Below are 19648 nucleotides of genomic sequence, written 5' to 3'. Positions count from 1 at the left end.
TTTTTCTTCTTTGACGGTTGAGCCGTATGAGGGCTTATTTTTTGCGGGGTGAGATGTAGTTTTTTTTTTTTTACTGGTACCATTTTGGGGTACAAGAGACTTTGATCACTTTTTATCAGTTGACAATTGTTTTTCTTATTTCTTGATAATACAGCCACAAACCTTGCAGCTGGACTTCCTAATGAAGATTCTTCCAAATTATCACCACCTCAAGAAGACCACAAAAATCGGCAGCGCTCAAATGAAAAACTAATGCGTAACCACCTTCAGTGTCTCTTACCCTATATATTTACTTTCCCATTATTTCCCATGCTATTTATTTATATTTTCTTGTCATACCGTGTTTCCCCGAAAGTAAGACAGTGTCTTACTTTCTTTTTATCCCCAAAAGCCCCACTATGTCTTACTTTCGGGGTATGTCTTACATTGGCAAAAAAATATTTTTTTTTTTTTTTATTTTTTTTTTCACAAACTTTATTTAACTGTTTTACATTTTTTTTTTTTAGTCCCACCAGGGGACTTCACTATGCGATGTGCCGATCGCATATATAATGCTTTGGTATACTTAGTATACCGAAGCATTATTGCCTGTCAGTGTAAAACTGACAGGCAACCTATTAGGTCATGCCTCCGGCATCGCCTAACAGGCAGATGCTGAAGGCAGACCTGGGGGTCTTTGTTAGACCCCCGGCTGTCATGGAAACCCGACGGCGACCCGCGATTTGTTTGCGGGGGCGCCGATCGGGTGACAGAGGGAGCTCCCCCCTCTGTCAAACACATTAAATGCCGCTGTCACTATTGACAGCGGCATTTAATGGGTTAAACTGCCGGAATCGGCGCGCGCTTCGATTCCGGCAGTTGCAGCAGGAGCCAGGCTGTGTATAACAGCCGTGCTCCTGCCGCTGATCGCGTGGGTACAGTCTCAGTACCCGCGCGATCACAGGACGGATATATCCGTCCTCCTGCGCGAACTAGCAGCTGCTGAGGACGGATATATCCGTCCTTCGGCGTTAAGTGGGAGTGGAAGTGGGCAGGAGGCGGCAATACCCCCGTGTTTCCCCGAAAGTAAGACATATGTCTTACTTTCGGGGTACGGCTTATATTAGCCGACCCCCCTGAAACCCCCGATACGTCTTACAATCGGGGGTGTCTTACTATCGGGGAAACACGGTATCTGCCACACTGTAAAGATAATAGCACAGAGATGTATTGTAGGACATCGCTTTCTTCATTCCAAAATAAAATACCTGCATCAACTGGTAATATGTCGGCATTGTGTTCTTGTGCTATATCCATAATGTAGTGCAGGAGAATTCTAGTAGTCTCCCCGTGACTGTTCTGTTATGTGCAGCATCTTTGTGGTGTCCAGCCCCTAAAACTATCCTCACTCTGCCCAAATTTCTTGGGCAAGTGTAAAAGGGTAAAGAGAAATAGGAATTCGCTTAAGATCCAGTTACGTAAGGGATTTTGGTGTATTTTCTGTTTGGCTTTTTTTACATAGTTTTTTGTGGGTATGATGAAAAATGTTGTCTTTATGGTTAAAGATGACTATAGGCATTAGATCTTTACAAGACATCCCTAGGGGCCTTTGTCAGGTCCCAGGCTGTTGTTTTAGTGACTCCAGCCCTGGAAATCCTGTTCATCAAAGTGCTGCGATCATATCTGAGGGGTTCGCTGCCAGGAAGGGTTTCTTTTAACCCGGCAGACATTGAGGAAATGCATCTGCATATTACAGCAAGACTATTTCGGGTGATCGCTTGATCCTACTGGTCATACAAGCAACTTAACCCCTTCCCGACATTTGACGTAAATGTACGTCATGGAAAGCATTGACTTCCCGCAAAATGCCGTACATTTACGTCAAATGTTTGGCACCGGCTCAGAAGCTGAGTCGGTGCCATCATCGTCGGATCTCAGCTGTATCTTACAGCTGACATCCGACTGTAACGGCGGGGACCGAAATTAGCTTCGATCCCCGCCATTAACCCCTTAAGTGCAGCACTCAAACGCGATCGCTGCACTTAAGGTGTTCGCAGCTCATCGGAGCCCCAGCAATGAAATTGCCAGGGTTCCGGTGGCTGCAATGGCAACCGGAGGCCTAATACTGGCCTCCTGGTCTGCCTAGCACCGAAGCCGGTCAAGATCCGCCCGGCGGCGGAGCCTGATCGGCTTCCGTAGCTGCCGGCAAGATGGCGCCGGGTCAGGAGTTGATCCGGCGTCATCAGCGGTGGAAGTCAGCTGTACTGTACAGCTGACATCCACCTGTAACGGCAGGAACCGGAGCTAGCTCCGATCCCTGCCATTAACCCCTTCGATGCAGCAATCGAAAGCGATTGCTGCATCGTAGCGGTTACTAGCAGATCGCCAGCTCTGAGAGGCAATCGGGACTGGCGACTGCTGTTATGGCAACAGGAGACACAATGGTCTCCTGCTCTGCCATTACGGAAGCCGATTTAGGCCCCGCCGGGAGGCGAAGCCTAATCGGCTTGCTGTCAGTGAATGACTGACAGATCTAATACATTGCACTACATAGGTAGTGCAATGTATTAGAAAAAAAAAAAATCTGACCGTTGGACCTTCAAGTCCCCTAGTGGGACTTGAAGAAAAGTGTAAAAAAAAGTGCAAAAAATAAAAGTTTGAAAACAATAAAAGTTTCAAGTAATCAAATAAAACACAATCCCCCTTTTACTCTTATCAAGTCCTTTATTATTGAAAAATAATAATAAACCATATGTATTTGGTATCGCCACGACCGTAACGACCTGAGGTATCAAAATTTTATATTATTTATTGCACGCGGTGAACAGCGTAAAAAAAAACCGGAAAAAACTTTACCAGAGTTTCTGTTTTTTGGTCACTTTGCCCTACAAATATTAGAATAAAAAGTGATCAAAAAGTTGCACGTATCCAAAAATGGTACCTATAAAAACTATAGCTCGTCCCGCAAAAAACAAGCCCTCATACACCTCCGTCGACAAAAAAATTAAAAAGTTATGGTTCTCACAACTTGGCGACAGAAAAAATACATTCTTTTTACAAAAGTAATTTTATTGAGCAAAAAGTTGTAAAACATAAAAATGTGCTATAAATTAGGTATCGCCAGAATCGTACGGACCCGCAGAATAAAGTTAACATGTAATTTATAACGCATGGTGAACGCTGTATAAAAAAAACGAAAAAAGCTGTGCCAGAATTGCGTTTTTTTGTTTACCTGGCATCCCAAAAAATAGGATAAAAGGTGATCAAAAAGTCACATGTACCCCAAAATGGTACCAATAATAACTACAGCTCGTCCCGCAACAAACCAGCCCTCATACCGCTACGTCTATGAAAAAAAAAATAAGTTATGGCTCCAATAAGTCCGGAAATAAAAAAATATGCAGTTGTGCCCGAGGGGAACATTTCTTCTGTTTCAAGAGGCGATTTATCAAGGACCTAAAATTAGGGAACCAGGAAGGGGAGAGCCCAAACATATCCGCTGGAAGCGACGGTGCCCGTATTATACCAGGACAACACTTTCCCAGCAAAATTCCCCAAACTACAAAAGGTGCGGAGTGTGGACCAAAAGGGGCATAAGAAAGGACACCATTTATCAGTGCGACACCGGCCTGTGCGGAAAGGATTGCTTCACAGCGTAACACACATCTATGGATTATTTTATTTTTTTATACCACCTGACTATGCCCCTTATATACTCCGCCCCGCTTACATGTACCCCCACATTATAAAACACCAGCAATACTCAAACAAATATAGTACCAAGCAAAATCCGCTCTCCAAAAGCCAAATGGTGCTCCCTCGGCTCTGAACCCTACAGCGTCCCCAAACAGCAGTTTCCTTCAACATATATGGCATCGTCATACCCGGGAGAACCCTTTTAACAATTTTTGGGGTGTGTGTCTCCAGCTTCATAAGCTGGGCATGACATATTTGCCACTGAATGGCATATCTAGGGAAAAATATAAATTTTTAATTTGCACCATCCGCAGCGCATTCATTTATGGAAAAGACCTGTGGGGTGAAAATGCTCACTACACCCCTTAATAAATGCCTTGAGGGGTGCAGTTTCCATAGTGGGGGTCACTTATCAGGGGTTTCTTTTTATTATTTCACATCTGAGCCTCTGCAGTTGTGAACCAATACTTTGTAAATCGCCAAATTAGGCCTCCACTCCGCATGGTACTCTTCACTTCTGAGCCCTGTCATATGTCCAGACAAAAGATTAGGGCCACATGTAGGGTGTTTCTAAAACCGGGAAACACTGCATAATAATTAGAGAACTGTCTTGTTATGGTGGCACAAGCCGGGCACCACATATTGGCATATCTATGGAAAAAAATCCCATTTTCACTCTGCAACATCGAGTGAACACTAATTTCTACAAAACACCTGCAGGGTTAAAATGCTTACTACACCCCTTGGTAAATGCATTGAGGGGTGTAGTTTCCAAAATGGGGTCACTTCTGGGGGGTTTCCACTGTTTTGGGCCCACAGGCGCCCAGAAACCAATCCAGCAACATCTGCACTCCAAATGGCGGTCCTTCCCTTCTGAGCCCTGCCGTTTGCCCAAACAGCAGTTTATGACCACATATCGGGTATTGCCGTACTCGGGAGAAATTGCTTTACAAATGTTGGGTTCTTTTTTTCCTTTATTTGTTGAGAAAATGAAAAAATTTGCGCTAAAGCTACGTCTTATTGAAGAAAAAGGACTGTTTTTATTTTCACTGCCTAATTCTAATAAATTCTATGAAACCTCTGTGGGGTCAAAATGCTCACTACACCCCTAGATGAATTCCTCAAGAGGTGTAGTTTCCTAAATGGAGTCCCTTTTTGGGCGTTTTCATTGTTTTGTCCCCTCAGGGGCTTTGCAAATGTGACCTGGCCTCCGCAAATCATTCCTGCTAAATGTGATCTCAAAAAGCCAAATAGTGCTCTTTCCCTTCTAAGCCCTGCCGTGTGTCCAAACAGCAGTTTATTACCACATGTGGGGTATTGTTTTACTCGGGAGAAATTGCTTTACAAATTTTGTGGTGCTTTTTCTCCTTCAGTCCTTCTGGAAATGAGAAAAAATTAGCTAAACCTAGATTTTTTTTGAAAAAATGTAGATTATTATTTTCAGGGCCTACTTCCAATAATTTCTGCAAAAAAACTGTGGGGTCAAATCGCTCACTATACCCCTAGATAATTTCCTCAATGGGTGTAGTCTCCAAAATGGGGTCACTTGTGGGGGGTTTCCACTGTTTTATCCCCTCAGGGGCTTTGTAAATGTGACCTGGCCTCCGCAAACCATTCCTGCTAAATGTGAACTCCAAAAGCCAAATAGCGCTCTTTTCCTTCTCAGCCACGCCGTGTCTCCAAACAGCCGTTTATTACCACATGTGGGGTAGTGTTTTACTCGGGAGAAATTTCTTTACAAATTTTATGGTGCTTTTTCTCCTTTAGTCCTTGTGGAAATGAAAAAAAATTAGCTAAACCTACATTTTATTTGAAAAAATGTAGATTTTCATTTTCACAGCCTACTTGCAAAAATTTCTGCAAAAAACCTGTGGGGTCAAAATGCTCACTATACCCCTAGATAATTTCCTCAAGGGGTATAGTTTCCAAAATGGGGTCACTTGTTGGGGGTTTCCACTGTTTTGTCACCTCCGGGGCTTTGTAAATGTGACATGGCCTCCGCAAACCATTCCTGCTAAATGTGAACTCCAAAAGCCAAATAGCGCTCTTTCCCTTCTCAGCCACGCCGTGTCTCCAAACAACCGTTTATTACCACATGTGAGGTATTGTTTTACTCGGGAGAAATTGCTTTACAAATTTTGCGGTGCTTTTTCTCTTTTAGTCCTTGTGGAAATGAGAAAAAAAATCGCTAAACCTACATTTTCTTTGAAGAAATGTTGATTTTAATTTTCACGGCCTAATTCCAATAATTTTTGTAAAAAACCTGTGCGGTCAAAATGCTCACTACACCCCTAGATAATTTCCTTGAGGTGTGTAGTTTCCCATATGGGGTCACTTTTGGGGGATTTTGACTGTTTTGGCACCGCAAGAGCCCTTCAAACCTGACATGGTGCCTAAAATATATTCTAACAAAAATAAGGCCCCAAAATCCACTAGGTGCTCCTTTGCTTCTGAGGCCGGTGCTTCGTTCCAGTAGCACGCTACGGCCACATGTGGGATATTTCCTAAAACTGCAGAAACTGGGCAACAAATATTGAGTTGCCTTTTTCTGGTAAAACCTTCCGTGTTATAAAAAAAATTGTATTAAAAATTTATTTCTGCAGAAAAATATGACATTTGTAAATTTCACCTCTACTTTGCTTTAATTCCTGTGAAATGTGTAAAGGGTTAAGACATTTTCTAAATGCTGTTTTGAATACTTTGAGGGGTGAAGTTTTTAAAATGGGGTGACTTTTTGGGGGTTTCTAATATATAAGGCCCTCAAAACCACTTCACAACTGAACTGGCCCCTGTAAAAATAGCCTTTTGAAATTTTCTTGAAAATGTGAGAAATTGCTGCTAAAGTTCTAAGCCTTGTGAGGTCATAGAAAAATAAAAGGATGTTCAAAAAACGATGCCAATCTAAAGTAGACATATGGGTGATGTTAATTAGCAACAATTTTGTGTGGTATAACTGCCTGTCTTACAAGCAGATACATTTAAATTGAGAAAAATGCAAATTTTTGCAATTTTTCGCTAATTTTTGGTGTTTTTCACAATTAAATACTGAACATATCGAGCAAATTTTGCCAGTAACATAAAGTCCAATGTGTCACGAGAAAACAATCTCAGAATCGCTTGGATAGGTGAAAGCATTCCGGAGTTAATACCACATAAAGTGACACATGTCAGATTTGAAAAATGAGGCTCTGTCAGGAAGGTCAAAAGTGGCTAAAGAGGGAAGGGGTTAATGTAATAGTAAGTCCTACTACTCTATTTACTATTACATCAAGGCGCCGAAACTGCTTAAAGGAGTTTTCTGACAAATGACGTGTCCACTGGTTATGGAAACCATTAAGATGGTCTTACACAGCCCGACGAGGACGAGCAATCATTGGTTATGTATGGAGATGAGCGGTCGTTACTCTGATCGCTCATCCCCATACATTTCTATCATGTCGGCAGCGCGTCTCCCTGTTTACACAGGGACATGGGCTGCCGACAACGGTAATATTTTTGGCGTTTAAAGCAATAGAATCAGGCGATGAAGGAGCGTTTGCTTGTTCATCGGCTGATCCTTCCCCTGTTTACACGGCAATTTTTGGGAATGAGCGTTCTGTGAACGCTCGTTTGCCCGATAATTGTCCCGTGTAGAAGGGCCCATAGCTGTTTCCATATCTCCCATAGACTTTTTAATAAAGACTGACCCCTGTCTTCTGGATTGATGGGGTTCCTGCACTATTGCCATCATATAAAGTGGATTCTAGAGAATCCTTTTAATAATAATAATCTTTATTTATATAGCGCCAACATATTCCGCAGCATTTTACAATTTAGGGGGTACATTGTACAGACTTTTAGGCCTCATTTACACGAGCGTAATATACGCGCGTGCGACGCACGTGCTTTTCACGCGTGTCGTACGCACCTATATTACTCTATGGGGCAGTGCAGACGATGCGTGAATGCGTTGCGTAAAACTCACGACATGTTCTATAATCGTGCGTTTTTCGCACATCACGCACCCATTGAAGTCAATGGGTGCGTGAAAACCACGAAGGTCGCACGGAAGCACTCCCGTGCGAACTGCGTGATTCGCGCAAGAGCTGTCAAACTGAATGTAAACAGAAAAGCACCACGTGCTTTTCTGTTTACAAACATCCGAACGGAGTGTCTTAGACATGAGCGAACCGAACTTTACCGGGTTCGGCCGAACTCGTTTTGACCGAACCCGGCAGGAGACAGTCACTGTGCAGGGTGCTGAAAGAGTTTAAACTGGTTCAGCACCCTGGACAGTGACTTCCGATCCCAATATACGTGAACGTGTAAAAAAAAAAAAAGTTCTGACTTACCGATAACTCCCGGCTTCTTCCTCCAGTCTGACCTCCAGGGATGACAATTCAGTCCAAGTGACAGCTGCTGCAATCACAAGCCAAGCACAGGCTGCAGTGGTCACATGGACTGCCGCGTCATCCAGGGAGGTGGGGCCAGATGTCAAGAGAGGCGCGTCACCAAGGACGCGTCACCAAGGCAACGGCCGGGAAGTTCTCGGTAAGTACGAACCTCTTTTTTTTTTAAACAGGTTACTCGATATGGTGATCGGAATGCACTGTCGAGGGTGCTGAAAGAGTTACTGCCGATCAGTTAACTCTTTCAGCACCATGGACAGTGACTGACGTCGACTAGCCTCATCTCTATGATGGCGGCTGCGCGAAAATCATGCAGCCGTGCATCATACACGGATGACACACGGAGCTGTCAAGTGCCTTTTGCGCACGCAAAACGCTGCGTTTTTTGCGCGCGCAAAACGCACACGCTCGTGTAAATGAGGCCTTAAACATACATTTTAATTAAAGATCAGAACCAGTTTGGTGTCATATGCAAGGGACAAATACCTGTTCACAGCACAGTAATATCTGGTTTTATATACACTACTAAGCGTTCTGAGAAATGGACTTGTAGCAAGAAGTGATATATTCTGTGATCCCCTTGATATAAGGGACTGGCTTAAAGTTTATTTTCATTATTTCCTTTCAAGTCATAATCTGATGTTTTATTAAATTGTCTGGGAATACTCTATGGATTATACCCAAGAACAATAGAAGTATTTTGCCAAGAGAGAGATTTGTCCTACTATCTCATAAGATTTAGATGTTCTGTCTGATTTCCTGAATGGCTAAACAAGCAGCCGATTTTACAACACAGATCTGCAGTACAGGTGTGTACATTAGCCTTTAAAGGCCCTATTAACCGGTTAAGGACTAGGCTGTTTTACAGCTAAATGACCAGAGCAAATTTCACAATTTTGCTATGCGCTTCTTTAGATGACTATAACTCTGCAGGTGAATAAAGTTCATCTTTGAATTTTACACTCTTTTTAAAGGACAGATAGGGCTTTGTTTTAGTGGCATTTGTCAGTATATATAATTTAAATTTTTTTCTCTAAAGTGGGCAAAATTGGAAAAAAATTCAAGAATTTAGCAATTGCGTCAGTTTAGGCTAGCATTTTTCACACACAGTATGGACCACGGACAAAATTAATCTCCTTTCACATTCTTCCACTTCTCCCGTGCATGGGGATACCAAATATGTGTGCCTTATACACTGTGCGGGCATGTGCCAGGGCTTGGCATAAAAGGAGGCTTTTGGTCCAGGAATTCTGCATTTGATTTTATAGCAGCATACTGTTTTCTGGGGGGCTTAAAGGGAACCTGTCACCAGCATTTCACCTATTAAACCAGCACTACCTGGTGGTAGTGGGTGAAAAATCATTTCTATATAACCTATAATTGTCTTCTTAGTCGGCTCTGTAGCTTTAGTATTCAGCTTTTTAGTGGTCCCACACAGTATGCTAATGAGCAGAAAAGAGTCAGATCTTAATTTGAAAAGAGTCAAATTTTCATTTGAAAAAGTAATATCTTCATTCCTCAAGTCTTTCTGAGTTTTCCTCGCCTCCTTACTTTTGATTGACAACTCCTCGCCTTCCCCCAGCACACAAAATCCCACGTTTGTTGATATCCTCTTCTGGGGTGTGCGCATAAAGTGACACCGGATTATTACGATAAAAGGCGCAAAATGTTGGCAGACCGTAATTTACAGTTAGAGAAGGAGTTTAGGAGAGGGGATAACGGCAATGAACTTTTGATAGCAGCGGCCAGTGAGGGATATGTAAAGTTCAATAGGTGAAATGCTGGTGACAGGTTCCCTTTAATGCTGCTGAAACATTAGAAACACCCCATAAATGACTTCATTCACACAAGTAGACCCCACAAGGTTTCCTTCAAGGGGTTTATCATATTTTTAGACAGTCCAGTTTTCTTCTGAAAGTTTCTTGAATAAGATGGAACAAAATAAAATTACCTTTTTTTTTAACAAATGCGTCGGTTTATGCTAGCTTTTTCACACACAAAATGGACCACGGACAAAATTCATCGCATTTCACATTCTTCCACTTCACCTGTGCATGGGGATACAAAATATGTGTGCTTTATTCACGGGCATGTGCCAGGGCTTGGCATAAAAGGAGGCTTTTTGGCCTTTTCGGTCCAGGAATTCTGCACTTGACTTTATAGCAGCGTACTGTTTTCTGGGGGGCGTAATGCTGCTGAAAGATTAGAATCACCCCATAAATTACTTCATTCACACAAGTAGACCCCACAAGGTTTTCTTCAAGGGGTTTATCATATTTTTAGACAGTCCAGTTTTCTTCTGAAAGTTTCTTGAATAAGATGGATCAAAATAAAATTAGCAATTTTTTAGCAAATGCGTCAGTTTATACCAGCATTTTTCACACACGGCATAGACCACGGCCAAAATTCATCTCCTTTCACATTCTTCCACTTCTCCTGAGCATGGGGATACCAAATATGTGTGTCTTATTTATCACATAGAGAAGTAGGAGGGCGGACGATAGAAGAAGCTTATTTCACAAATCGCTTTTTTTCAAAGCTGGTTTTACAAAACTCAACAGAGTTTCTATAACACTTCCAAAATATCTGCTCTTGAAGCAGAAATCCCAAAATATTCATCTAGGGGTATAATGGGAATTTATTTTTTGGGGTTTTCTAAAATAAGAAATTGCAGGTTTATGCAAATGGAGCTATCCAGCAGATGAACTTTAGAAAATATGCAAACATGACATCCACCCCCCCACCCATTCCCTCCCTCATCCTTGGAGTAAAATCAGGGGAAAAATAAAAACGTAATGTAGGGCAAATATATTTTCAACGAATTAACTAAAATCTAATAATGCAGAACAGTGTGGTATTTTTTAAAACATGGCTCAATGCACAGGCCTCTTTGCGAGGGACATGAGGGACAGAAATATCGGGAATCTTTGCGGTGCCCGTCTTTTCTGCAGACGAGGCACCTTTTCTGGGGGTTGCTTCTGGTTGCTGTTGGGGGAATCCGACTGATGAAGTGTCTTTCAGTCAGTCGCGTGACATCCTCAGACTGGGGGCATTCTCTGGTGTCCTGAACATCAAAAATGAGGCCTTCAATACTTTTTTCCTGGAAATCCAGGTATGTGTCTCTGCCTCTGTTTTTTTTGTAGAGCACAAATGAGTTGTGGATGGCCACCTGTAACAAATAAATGGCCACCTTTTTGTACCAGGTTTTAGTTTTGCGTTTTACTAAATAGGGCTGTAAAACCTGGTCGCTTAAATCCACCCCCCCCATGTACTTGTTATATTCGGACACGCTCACTGGTTTGTGCTTGTCCGATGTTGCCCCTCTTTCCCTCACTGCCACTGTTCCTGCGGTATGAATCGTGCTTAGCACATACACATCTTTGCGATCCCTGAACTTGACCGCCAGCAATTCTTCAGATGCATAAGCACAGGAGTCCCCCTTTAACATGCGCTTCCCCACTAATTGCTGTGGAAAACCAATTCGGTTTTTGCGCATGGTACCACATGCCCCAGTCCTTGCAGCATGCAAATGCCTAAACAGGGGCACACTTGAATAAAAATTATCACAGTACAGGTGGTACCCCTTGTGAAGCAGAGGCTGCATTATCTCCCACACGATCTTACTGCTGGTGGAAAGATCAGGGGGGCATCCAGGAACATTTATTGTGCGGTCCCGCCCTTCATAAATCCTGAAGGCGGTGGTATATCCTGACCCGCTTTCACACAATTTGTAGAGCTTAACGCCATATCTTGCCCTTTTTGAAGGTAGATATTGGCGAAAGCTAAGTCTGCCATGAAAGTTGAGGAGGGATTCGTCCACACTTACATTCTGCTCAGGGGTGTAGAGTTGCAGAAATAAATTATTCAGGGAATTTATTAGCGGTCTTATTTTGAACAACCGATCCCGGTTTGCATCGGTACTTGGGGGGGCCTGTGCGTTGTCATTGAAGTGGAGGAACCTCATTATTGTCTCATAACGAGACCTAGGCATTACTGCAGAATATACTGGGGTGGCTTGGGCGGGTCTTGTTGACCAGTAAGACCTAATGGAGGGCTTTTTGACAATACCCATATTTAGGGTGAGCCCCAAATTTTTTTTTAATTCCTGCAAATTGGTGGGCGTCCAATCTCTGGCATGGGTGGATGAAGGTTTCTGCCTTATATATTGAGTGGCATTTAAATTTGTTTCGTGGACAATCTGATTTAGGATGTCGTCCGTTATAAATAAATGGAAGTAATCCATTTGGACAAAATTTGTATTGTCCACGGTTATGCCAGGAGTGGCAGTAAATCCGTGGATTCTAGGCCCAAAAGATGGGGCAGGTGCCCATACAAGAGCCTGGACTGAAGGGACCAGGCTGTCCCGTGCTACAGCGCTACTTGGCCCTGCGCTTTCATGTTCTGCAGTTTCAACTGCATCAGGGACAATGTCCCCTGAAGATGAACCTGAAGTGACGCTGTCATCGTCACTACCTAAAACAGGTTCCATCTCGGACGCCATCTCTGATGCGGTCTCCGACTCAGACCACAGCATGGCGTATGCCTCCTCGGCGCTAAACAACTTCCTCGCCATAACGTAACTAACACTAACTAAACAAATTCTTTTTATTTTTATAAAACACACAAACTAACTGCTATATATATCTACACTACCGCTAACAAAAAAATAAACCGCTATTGCTATATATATTATATATATGTGGATATATATATAATTATATACTCCCTACCTGCCTATTCTAATAGAATAAAAGACAGAAAGGTAGATAGATAGAAAAAAAGATAGATGGATTGATAGATTGTATAGATAGATAGAAATCTATCTATACAGAGAATGTTTTATAGTGTAACTGTATTTTTTTGTAACTGTAATCTTCTGGCAGCAATTCTCCCGAGTCTCTTCTTCTCCTCAAACTGAAACAATGTTTGAGGAGAAGAAAAGAGGCAGGAGATTTACTGCCAGAAAAGTCAAAATAAAACAAATGTGGTCGCTGTGATAGGTTTTCACAGCGACCACATGTTCAGGGACCATCAGATTGGTCCCTGATACTCTGCCCAGTGCCCAGAGCTGTTGGTAACAGCGTGGGCACAGGGCTGTGTGCACGCGATCGCGTGCACACTTTTTTCTATGCAGAAATGCATGTGATCGCTGTGATTGGTTGTCACAGCGATCACATGTTCAGGGGCCAAAAGATTGGCCCCTGACATTCTGCCCAGTGCCCATGGCTGTTAGCAACAGCCAGGGCATAGAGCTGTGTGCACGCGATCGCGCGTGCACAGTCTCTGAAGTGGCGCCGTAAATAGTCTATACGGCGGACTTCAGAGACCCTGACCGCTGGCCGTATAAATACGGCCAGCGGTCAGGAACCTGTTAAGGGGGTTTTACAGTGCCCGATTATTGGGCAGACGAGCATTCATATAACGCTCTTTGCCGATGATTGCCCAGTGTAAACAGTGGAATGATCGGCAGATGAACAAGCAAGTGCTCTAACATCTACTGGTCGTATCATTTAAAAAAAATTATATATATAATAAATATATATATATATATATATATATATATATATATAATATCTATCATATCTATCTCGTTGTCGGCAGAACATCTCTCTGTGTAAACAGGGATACGTGCTGCCAACATGATGATAATGTATGAGGACGAGCGATCGGAGTAACGACCGCTCGTCCCCATCCATAGCTCTGTCTGACAGGAGCAAACGACTGGCGATCAATGAGCTGTCTCGTTGATCAGCACTCGCTTTATTGGCCGGTGTAAAAAGGCCATTACACCGGCCAATTTTGGCCTCTGCAATGAGCGCTGATCAACGAGGCATCGTTGATCGGCACTCGCTTGCTCCTGTCACACAGAGCTATGGATGGGGACGAGCGGTCGTTACTACGATCGCTCCTCCCCATACATTCTTACCATTCTTACCATGTTGGCAGCGCGTATCCCTGTTTACACAGGGAGATGTGCTGCAGACAACAATAATAGTTCAGGTTTTTAAAACAATACGATCAGCACATCGAGCGTTTGCTCCTTCATCTGCTGATCATTCCCCTGTTTACACAGGACAATTATCGGCAACGAGCGTTCTATGAGTGCATGTCCGTCTGATAATTGCCCAGTGTAAAACCCCCTTTAGACAACTGTGTTTCCATGAGTCGATGAGCGGACCTATAATCTGTGAATGTGATGCCGACTATAGACTGTGGTCTGCTGAGTCAGGGAATCCACAGTTGGCTTACCTGCTGTACTGAGAACAAAGGAGTCATACACTATTGGGATGAAATTTGCCAATGGCATAGAAAAATAAGCTTTATTAGGACAATACAAATTACATACAAATTAAAAATTAGACTGCAAAATCCAAGACCTGTATACCTCCCAAGTGGCATGAAAGAACACAAAGGAACCACCTCTTATAAATGCAGCTCCAAGAAGAAGAAGGTCTTTATAACAGATAAGCTGTATACCAGCATCCGACATGATGATGGGATTACCGCTGTACGCCTCTTCTTGGGGATGAGCAATTGGGACGGCCCTACCTGTGAACTGGTTGTGGAGCTACTTGAATATATTCTTACGCACAATTTCTTTGTTTTTAAGGACGCCTTTTATTTACAGAAGCGGGGCACTGCCATGGGTGCGGCGTGTGCACCGTCATATGCGAACCTGTTTCTCGGCCTCTGGGAGAGGCAGGTTTTCCTTGGTGACGGTGCGCACGCCGCTGACCATGTGCAGTGCTGGATGCGATACATAGATGATGTCCTTTTCATTTGGCAAGGGACGGAGACTGAACTTGCACATTTCATGCTAGGTCTTAACACCAATGATTTGAATATAAAACTGACCTATGTTTTTGATAAACATCAGGTGGAGTTTTTGGATATCAGCATTGAGGTGGACAGTATAGGATGTCTTCAGACCGATGTGTTTCGGAAAAAGACATCCGTTAACTCCATGCTACATCTGCCCACAGCCAGTCCACGATTGGGGCCGTCCCTATTGGTCAGTTCCTAAGAATGAGGCGTATTTGCTCATTAAACGGAAATTTTGAGAGACAATCAAGAGACCTGGAGGAGAGATTCCGAGATAGGGGATATAGCCATAGAAGCATAAAGAAGGGATATAGAAGGGCAAAGGTTACGGATCGTAATTCAATCCTACATCCATCAAAACTGAACGCCACTAAAAAAAAGTGATGACACTAGTAGTAGATACATCACCACATACAATAATGAGTGGCAGGCGATGAGATTTGCATTGGAAAAACATTGGCCAATTTTACACTCTGAACCTGCCCTGGCTGATAAATTATCAAAAAAGCCACAAATGACAGCACGTAGGAGCATGAATTTAAAAGATATGCTGGTAAAAAGCCACTACGTGCCAAGAGAATGCAATTTATTTGCATCTAAAAACCCTAGACATGGCTGTTACCCATGCGGCGATTGTGTGGCATGCACAAATATGGTCCGTACATCTAATTTCTCCTCTATGATTGACAATAGAGAGTTCAAGATCCGATACTATATATCCTGTAGTACAATGAACGTCATATACTATGCCACATGTGGTTGTTCAAAGGTATATATCGGTCTGACATCCAGACAACTACGGATCAGAATTAGGGAACATGTGCGCGACATAGTCGCCGCTAGGGAAATTGAAGATCTTACTTTGCTGAAAACAATCCCCAGACATTTTAAAATCTATCATGCATGTGACCCAAGATCTTTCAAAGCTTGGGGTATAGATAGGGTGATATGTGGCATCAGAGGTGGGGATGCCAAGAAATTGCTAGCTCAGAGGGAGTGCAAGTGGATTATCACGCTTGGAACAATGGCCCCTGTTGGTCTGAATGAGACACTTAGTTTTGCGCCCTTTCTGTAATCCCTCTACCATTTTTTAAATGCTTGTGTTTTTAAACTGTATGTCTATTAATTTTTATATTTTCTCCTTCTAGTCTTCTACTTTGGCCATTCTCTGACCTTCATGTATTTACATTGGTCCAAGATCGATATCTTTGGAACACCTGTCTTACTGTTCGTGGGACTTTAATTCCCACTATGCGGATCTGATTGAAATCGTGTCCAGTATCTACACGTCGTGGGATAATTCACTGTACTTTATAATCTTCTGTCATTATTGTTGTATATATGTTATTTTTTATGCTTTTTTGACGGCCTGGGATATGGTTGGAACAAACACATAATGTGTTCCGCTTTAGAGTGGGACTCTCCGAATTCGTTATTTTTTTCACTGTTGATTAAATTCAGCATTGTATACTGATAATATAACATAAACATGCCATTATAACATGGATTGTATTGTGTGCACTCTTATTATATTTATATATATATATTTCTCATCTCTTATTTGTTTTTTTCTATTGATGAACCTTTTTCTTTTTCATGTATTATATTTATTAATTTATCACAGCACCTTGGGGTTCACCTGTCATTTAGCACTTTTTCTGCGATCCCGATTTATTGTATCGATTCTTCCACACTGATCTTATTATGATCAATTCCAGTGAGAACCTTCGTGGATCGATGTGTGCTCTAACATCTGCACTAAACAATATTACTGTAGTATATAACTTCGTAGCATTAAAATTTGTCTTTTAAACTTACCTTTACTTCATCCTATAACGTTGTATACCGGCCCTGCCTGTCATACGCGTCATCGCTGGCTCTAACCCTGTCTGCCGTTTGTGCTTCTCTGCGCGTGCGCGGTTTCCGGAGCCGCGCATGCGTAGTGGGGACCCGGCTAGCAGGTGTGCGAGTCTCGCGATGTCTCGGTCTGACAAGCACGGCCGTGTTGATTTCATTGGCCAACCCGTACCAGCTGACTGGATTAAACAGTGTATTTAAGGTAGAAAGACTAGATCGAAGATAGTATACCCCTCTGAAAAAGCCATCCACGCGAAACGCGCGTCGGGGTCCCTCCGTACTCGGGAAGTCACTGAACTACAGGAACTATATGGGTTAGTAGTACTTTACGTTGTACCCTATACTTTTTCTACTTGCCTTTCCTCTTGTGGCTTTATTTGCTGGGAAGACCTGTCTTGCTTAATGTGGGCTTATGTAAACTATTCGTTGTCATTATTCTGAGTCCAGCATATAATTATTTACTCAAAAGGTTACTATGAGTCTGGATGAATTTATGATACAATTTCATTCATATTTCACAGTTTGGCTTTTTTTTTGCCCTTACTGATACTTAATCATATTTAACTTATATTTTGTTGCTTGAGCCCTAGCTTATCTGTTATAAAGACCTTCTTCTTCTTGGAGCTGCATTTATAAGAGGTGGTTCCTTTGTGTTCTTTCATGCCACTTGGGAGGTATACAGGTCTTGGATTTTGCAGTCTAATTTTAAATTGTATGTAATTTGTATTGTCCTAATAAAGCTTATTTTTCTATGCCATTGGCAAATTTCATCCCAATAGTGTATGACTCCTTTGTTCTCAGTGTTTTCCATAGTTATTTTGGAGTCTCTATTTCTACAGTAGGGAGGCCTAAAATCCGCACTTGCTGGTGGTCTAACCCTGATAACCACTTTCCTGTTGAGACATATGTTGATATTACCTGCTGTACTGTAGAAGTGCTTCCTCCTGTAAAGAGAGTAATCACAATATTTTAGGAATATCTTTATTCTTATTCCATTTGTGAAAGATGTGAGTAGCTACTTTTATGCATATTTACTGAGTTTTTCATATGTATATACGTTACACGTTAAGTAAACCCTGCATCATAATGATTTTTGGTTTATGCATATCTAGACTACAGAGCACCAAAACTTTAGGTACATTTTACAATGAGTATCTGTTGCCAAAAATCTAGATATTTTATACCAAAGTATACACAAAACTAAATATTCATTCAGTGTAGGTTACAACTATAGGTAGTGATCAAGACGTGTCAAAGTAAAGAACAGACTTCGAGAGTAGGTTACAATAACAATGTAGGATTTTTATGCTTTTGTTCGTGAAGAGGGAGGGGGTGTTTGTCACTTATTGTTTGGCTGCAAAATGTGTTACATAGTACGGTTGAAAAAAGAAACATGTCCATCAAGTTCAACCAAGGGATAGGAAAGGGGAAGTAAAAATTTCTACACATAGGAGCTAATATTTTTTTTGTTCTAGGAAATTATCTAACCCTTTTTTAAAGCCATCTACTGTCCCTGCTGTGACCAGCTCCTGCGGTGACTATTCCATAGATTCACAGTTCTCACAGTAAAGAAGCCTTGTCGCCTCTGCAGTTTGAACATTTTTTTCTCCAGACGGCGGGAGTGCCCCCTTGTCTTTTGAGGGGGTTTTACATGGAACAGGATTTCACCATATTTTTTGTATGTGCCATTCATATATTTATATAAATTAATCATGTCCCCCCTTAGTTGTTTTTTTTCCAAGGCTAAATCGGTTTAATTGTTTTATTCTTTCCTCATAACTTAGATTCTCCATGGCCCTTATTAGCTTCGTTGCTCTTCTTTGTATTTTTTCCAACACCAGGGCATCCTTTCTATGAACTGGAGCCCAAAACTGAACTGCATATTCTAGATGAGGCCTCACTAATGCTTTGTAAAGTGGCAATATCAAATCCCTGTCCCGCGAGTCCATGCCTCTTTTAATACATGACAATATCTTGCTGGCCTTTGAAGCAGCTGATTGACATTGCATGCTGTTATTTAGTTTATGATTTACAAGTACACCCAGATCCTTCTCAACAAGTGAATCCCCCAGGGTAGCTCCCCCTAGGACATATGATGCATGCAGGTTGTTGGTACCCAGATGCATAACTTTACATTAAACTTCATTTGCCAAGTGGACGCCCAAACACTTAGTTGGTTTAAATCCGCTTGCAATTCACAAACATCTTCCATAGACTGAACTATATTACATAGCTTGGTGTGATCTCTAAAAATAGAAATAGTGCTATTAATCCCAACCTTTATATCATTAATAAATAAGTTGAATAATAGTGGTCCCAGCACTGAACACTGGGGTACTCCACTTATAACCGGGGACCATTCAGAGTAGGAATCATTGACCACAACTCTCTGGATACCGTCCTTGAGCCAATTCTCAATCCAATTACAAACTATACTTTCTAAACCTATAGACCTTAATTTACCCATTAGACGTCTATGAGGGACAGTGTCAAATGCCTTTGCAAAGTCCAAAAACACAATATCCACAGCGGCCCCTCTGTCTAGACTTCTGCTCACCTCTTCATAAAAACAGATCAGGTTAGTTTGACAACTTCTGTCCTTAGTAAAACCGTGCTGGCTGTCACATGTAATACTATTTTTTGTCACATAATCCTGTATATAGTCCCTCAATAGCCCCTCAAACATTTTCCCCACGATGGATGTTAAGCTTACTGGTCTATAATTACCCGGGGAAGACCTAGAGCTCTTTTTGAAAATAGGCACCACATTTGCCCTGCACCAGTCCCTTGGCACTATACCAGTCACTAGAGAATCTCTGAATATTATAAAGAGGGGGACAGAAATAACTGAACTAAGCTCTTTAAGAACTCTAGGGTGTAACCCATCGGGTCCCTGGGCCTTGTGT

General features: G+C 42.1%; 1 protein-coding gene across 3 annotated transcripts in view; it reads left to right on the top strand.

Moving 5' to 3' along the window:
* Window positions 1-17507, top strand: part of DCTN6 (dynactin subunit 6) — a 32223-nt gene extending 14716 nt beyond the window's left edge. For 2 of the 3 annotated variants that reach the window (XM_075861888.1, XM_075861878.1), the window contains exon 7: window positions 155-1263. In XM_075861888.1, coding sequence (XP_075718003.1) covers window positions 155-253 — 99 coding nt within the window. In that variant the 3' untranslated portion in view covers window positions 254-1263. Of the gene's footprint in view, window positions 1-154; window positions 1264-16033 lie in introns of those variants that run through there. The other variant, XM_075861896.1, reaches the window with a different exon arrangement.
* The last annotated feature ends 2141 nt before the right edge of the window (window positions 17508-19648 follow it).

Source organism: Rhinoderma darwinii, chromosome 1, assembly GCF_050947455.1.
Source record: "Rhinoderma darwinii isolate aRhiDar2 chromosome 1, aRhiDar2.hap1, whole genome shotgun sequence".
NCBI classification, from domain to species: Eukaryota; Metazoa; Chordata; class Amphibia; order Anura; family Rhinodermatidae; genus Rhinoderma; species Rhinoderma darwinii.
Note: the sequence above shows the minus strand (reverse complement) of the source record. Positions and strands in the feature narration are given on the sequence as shown.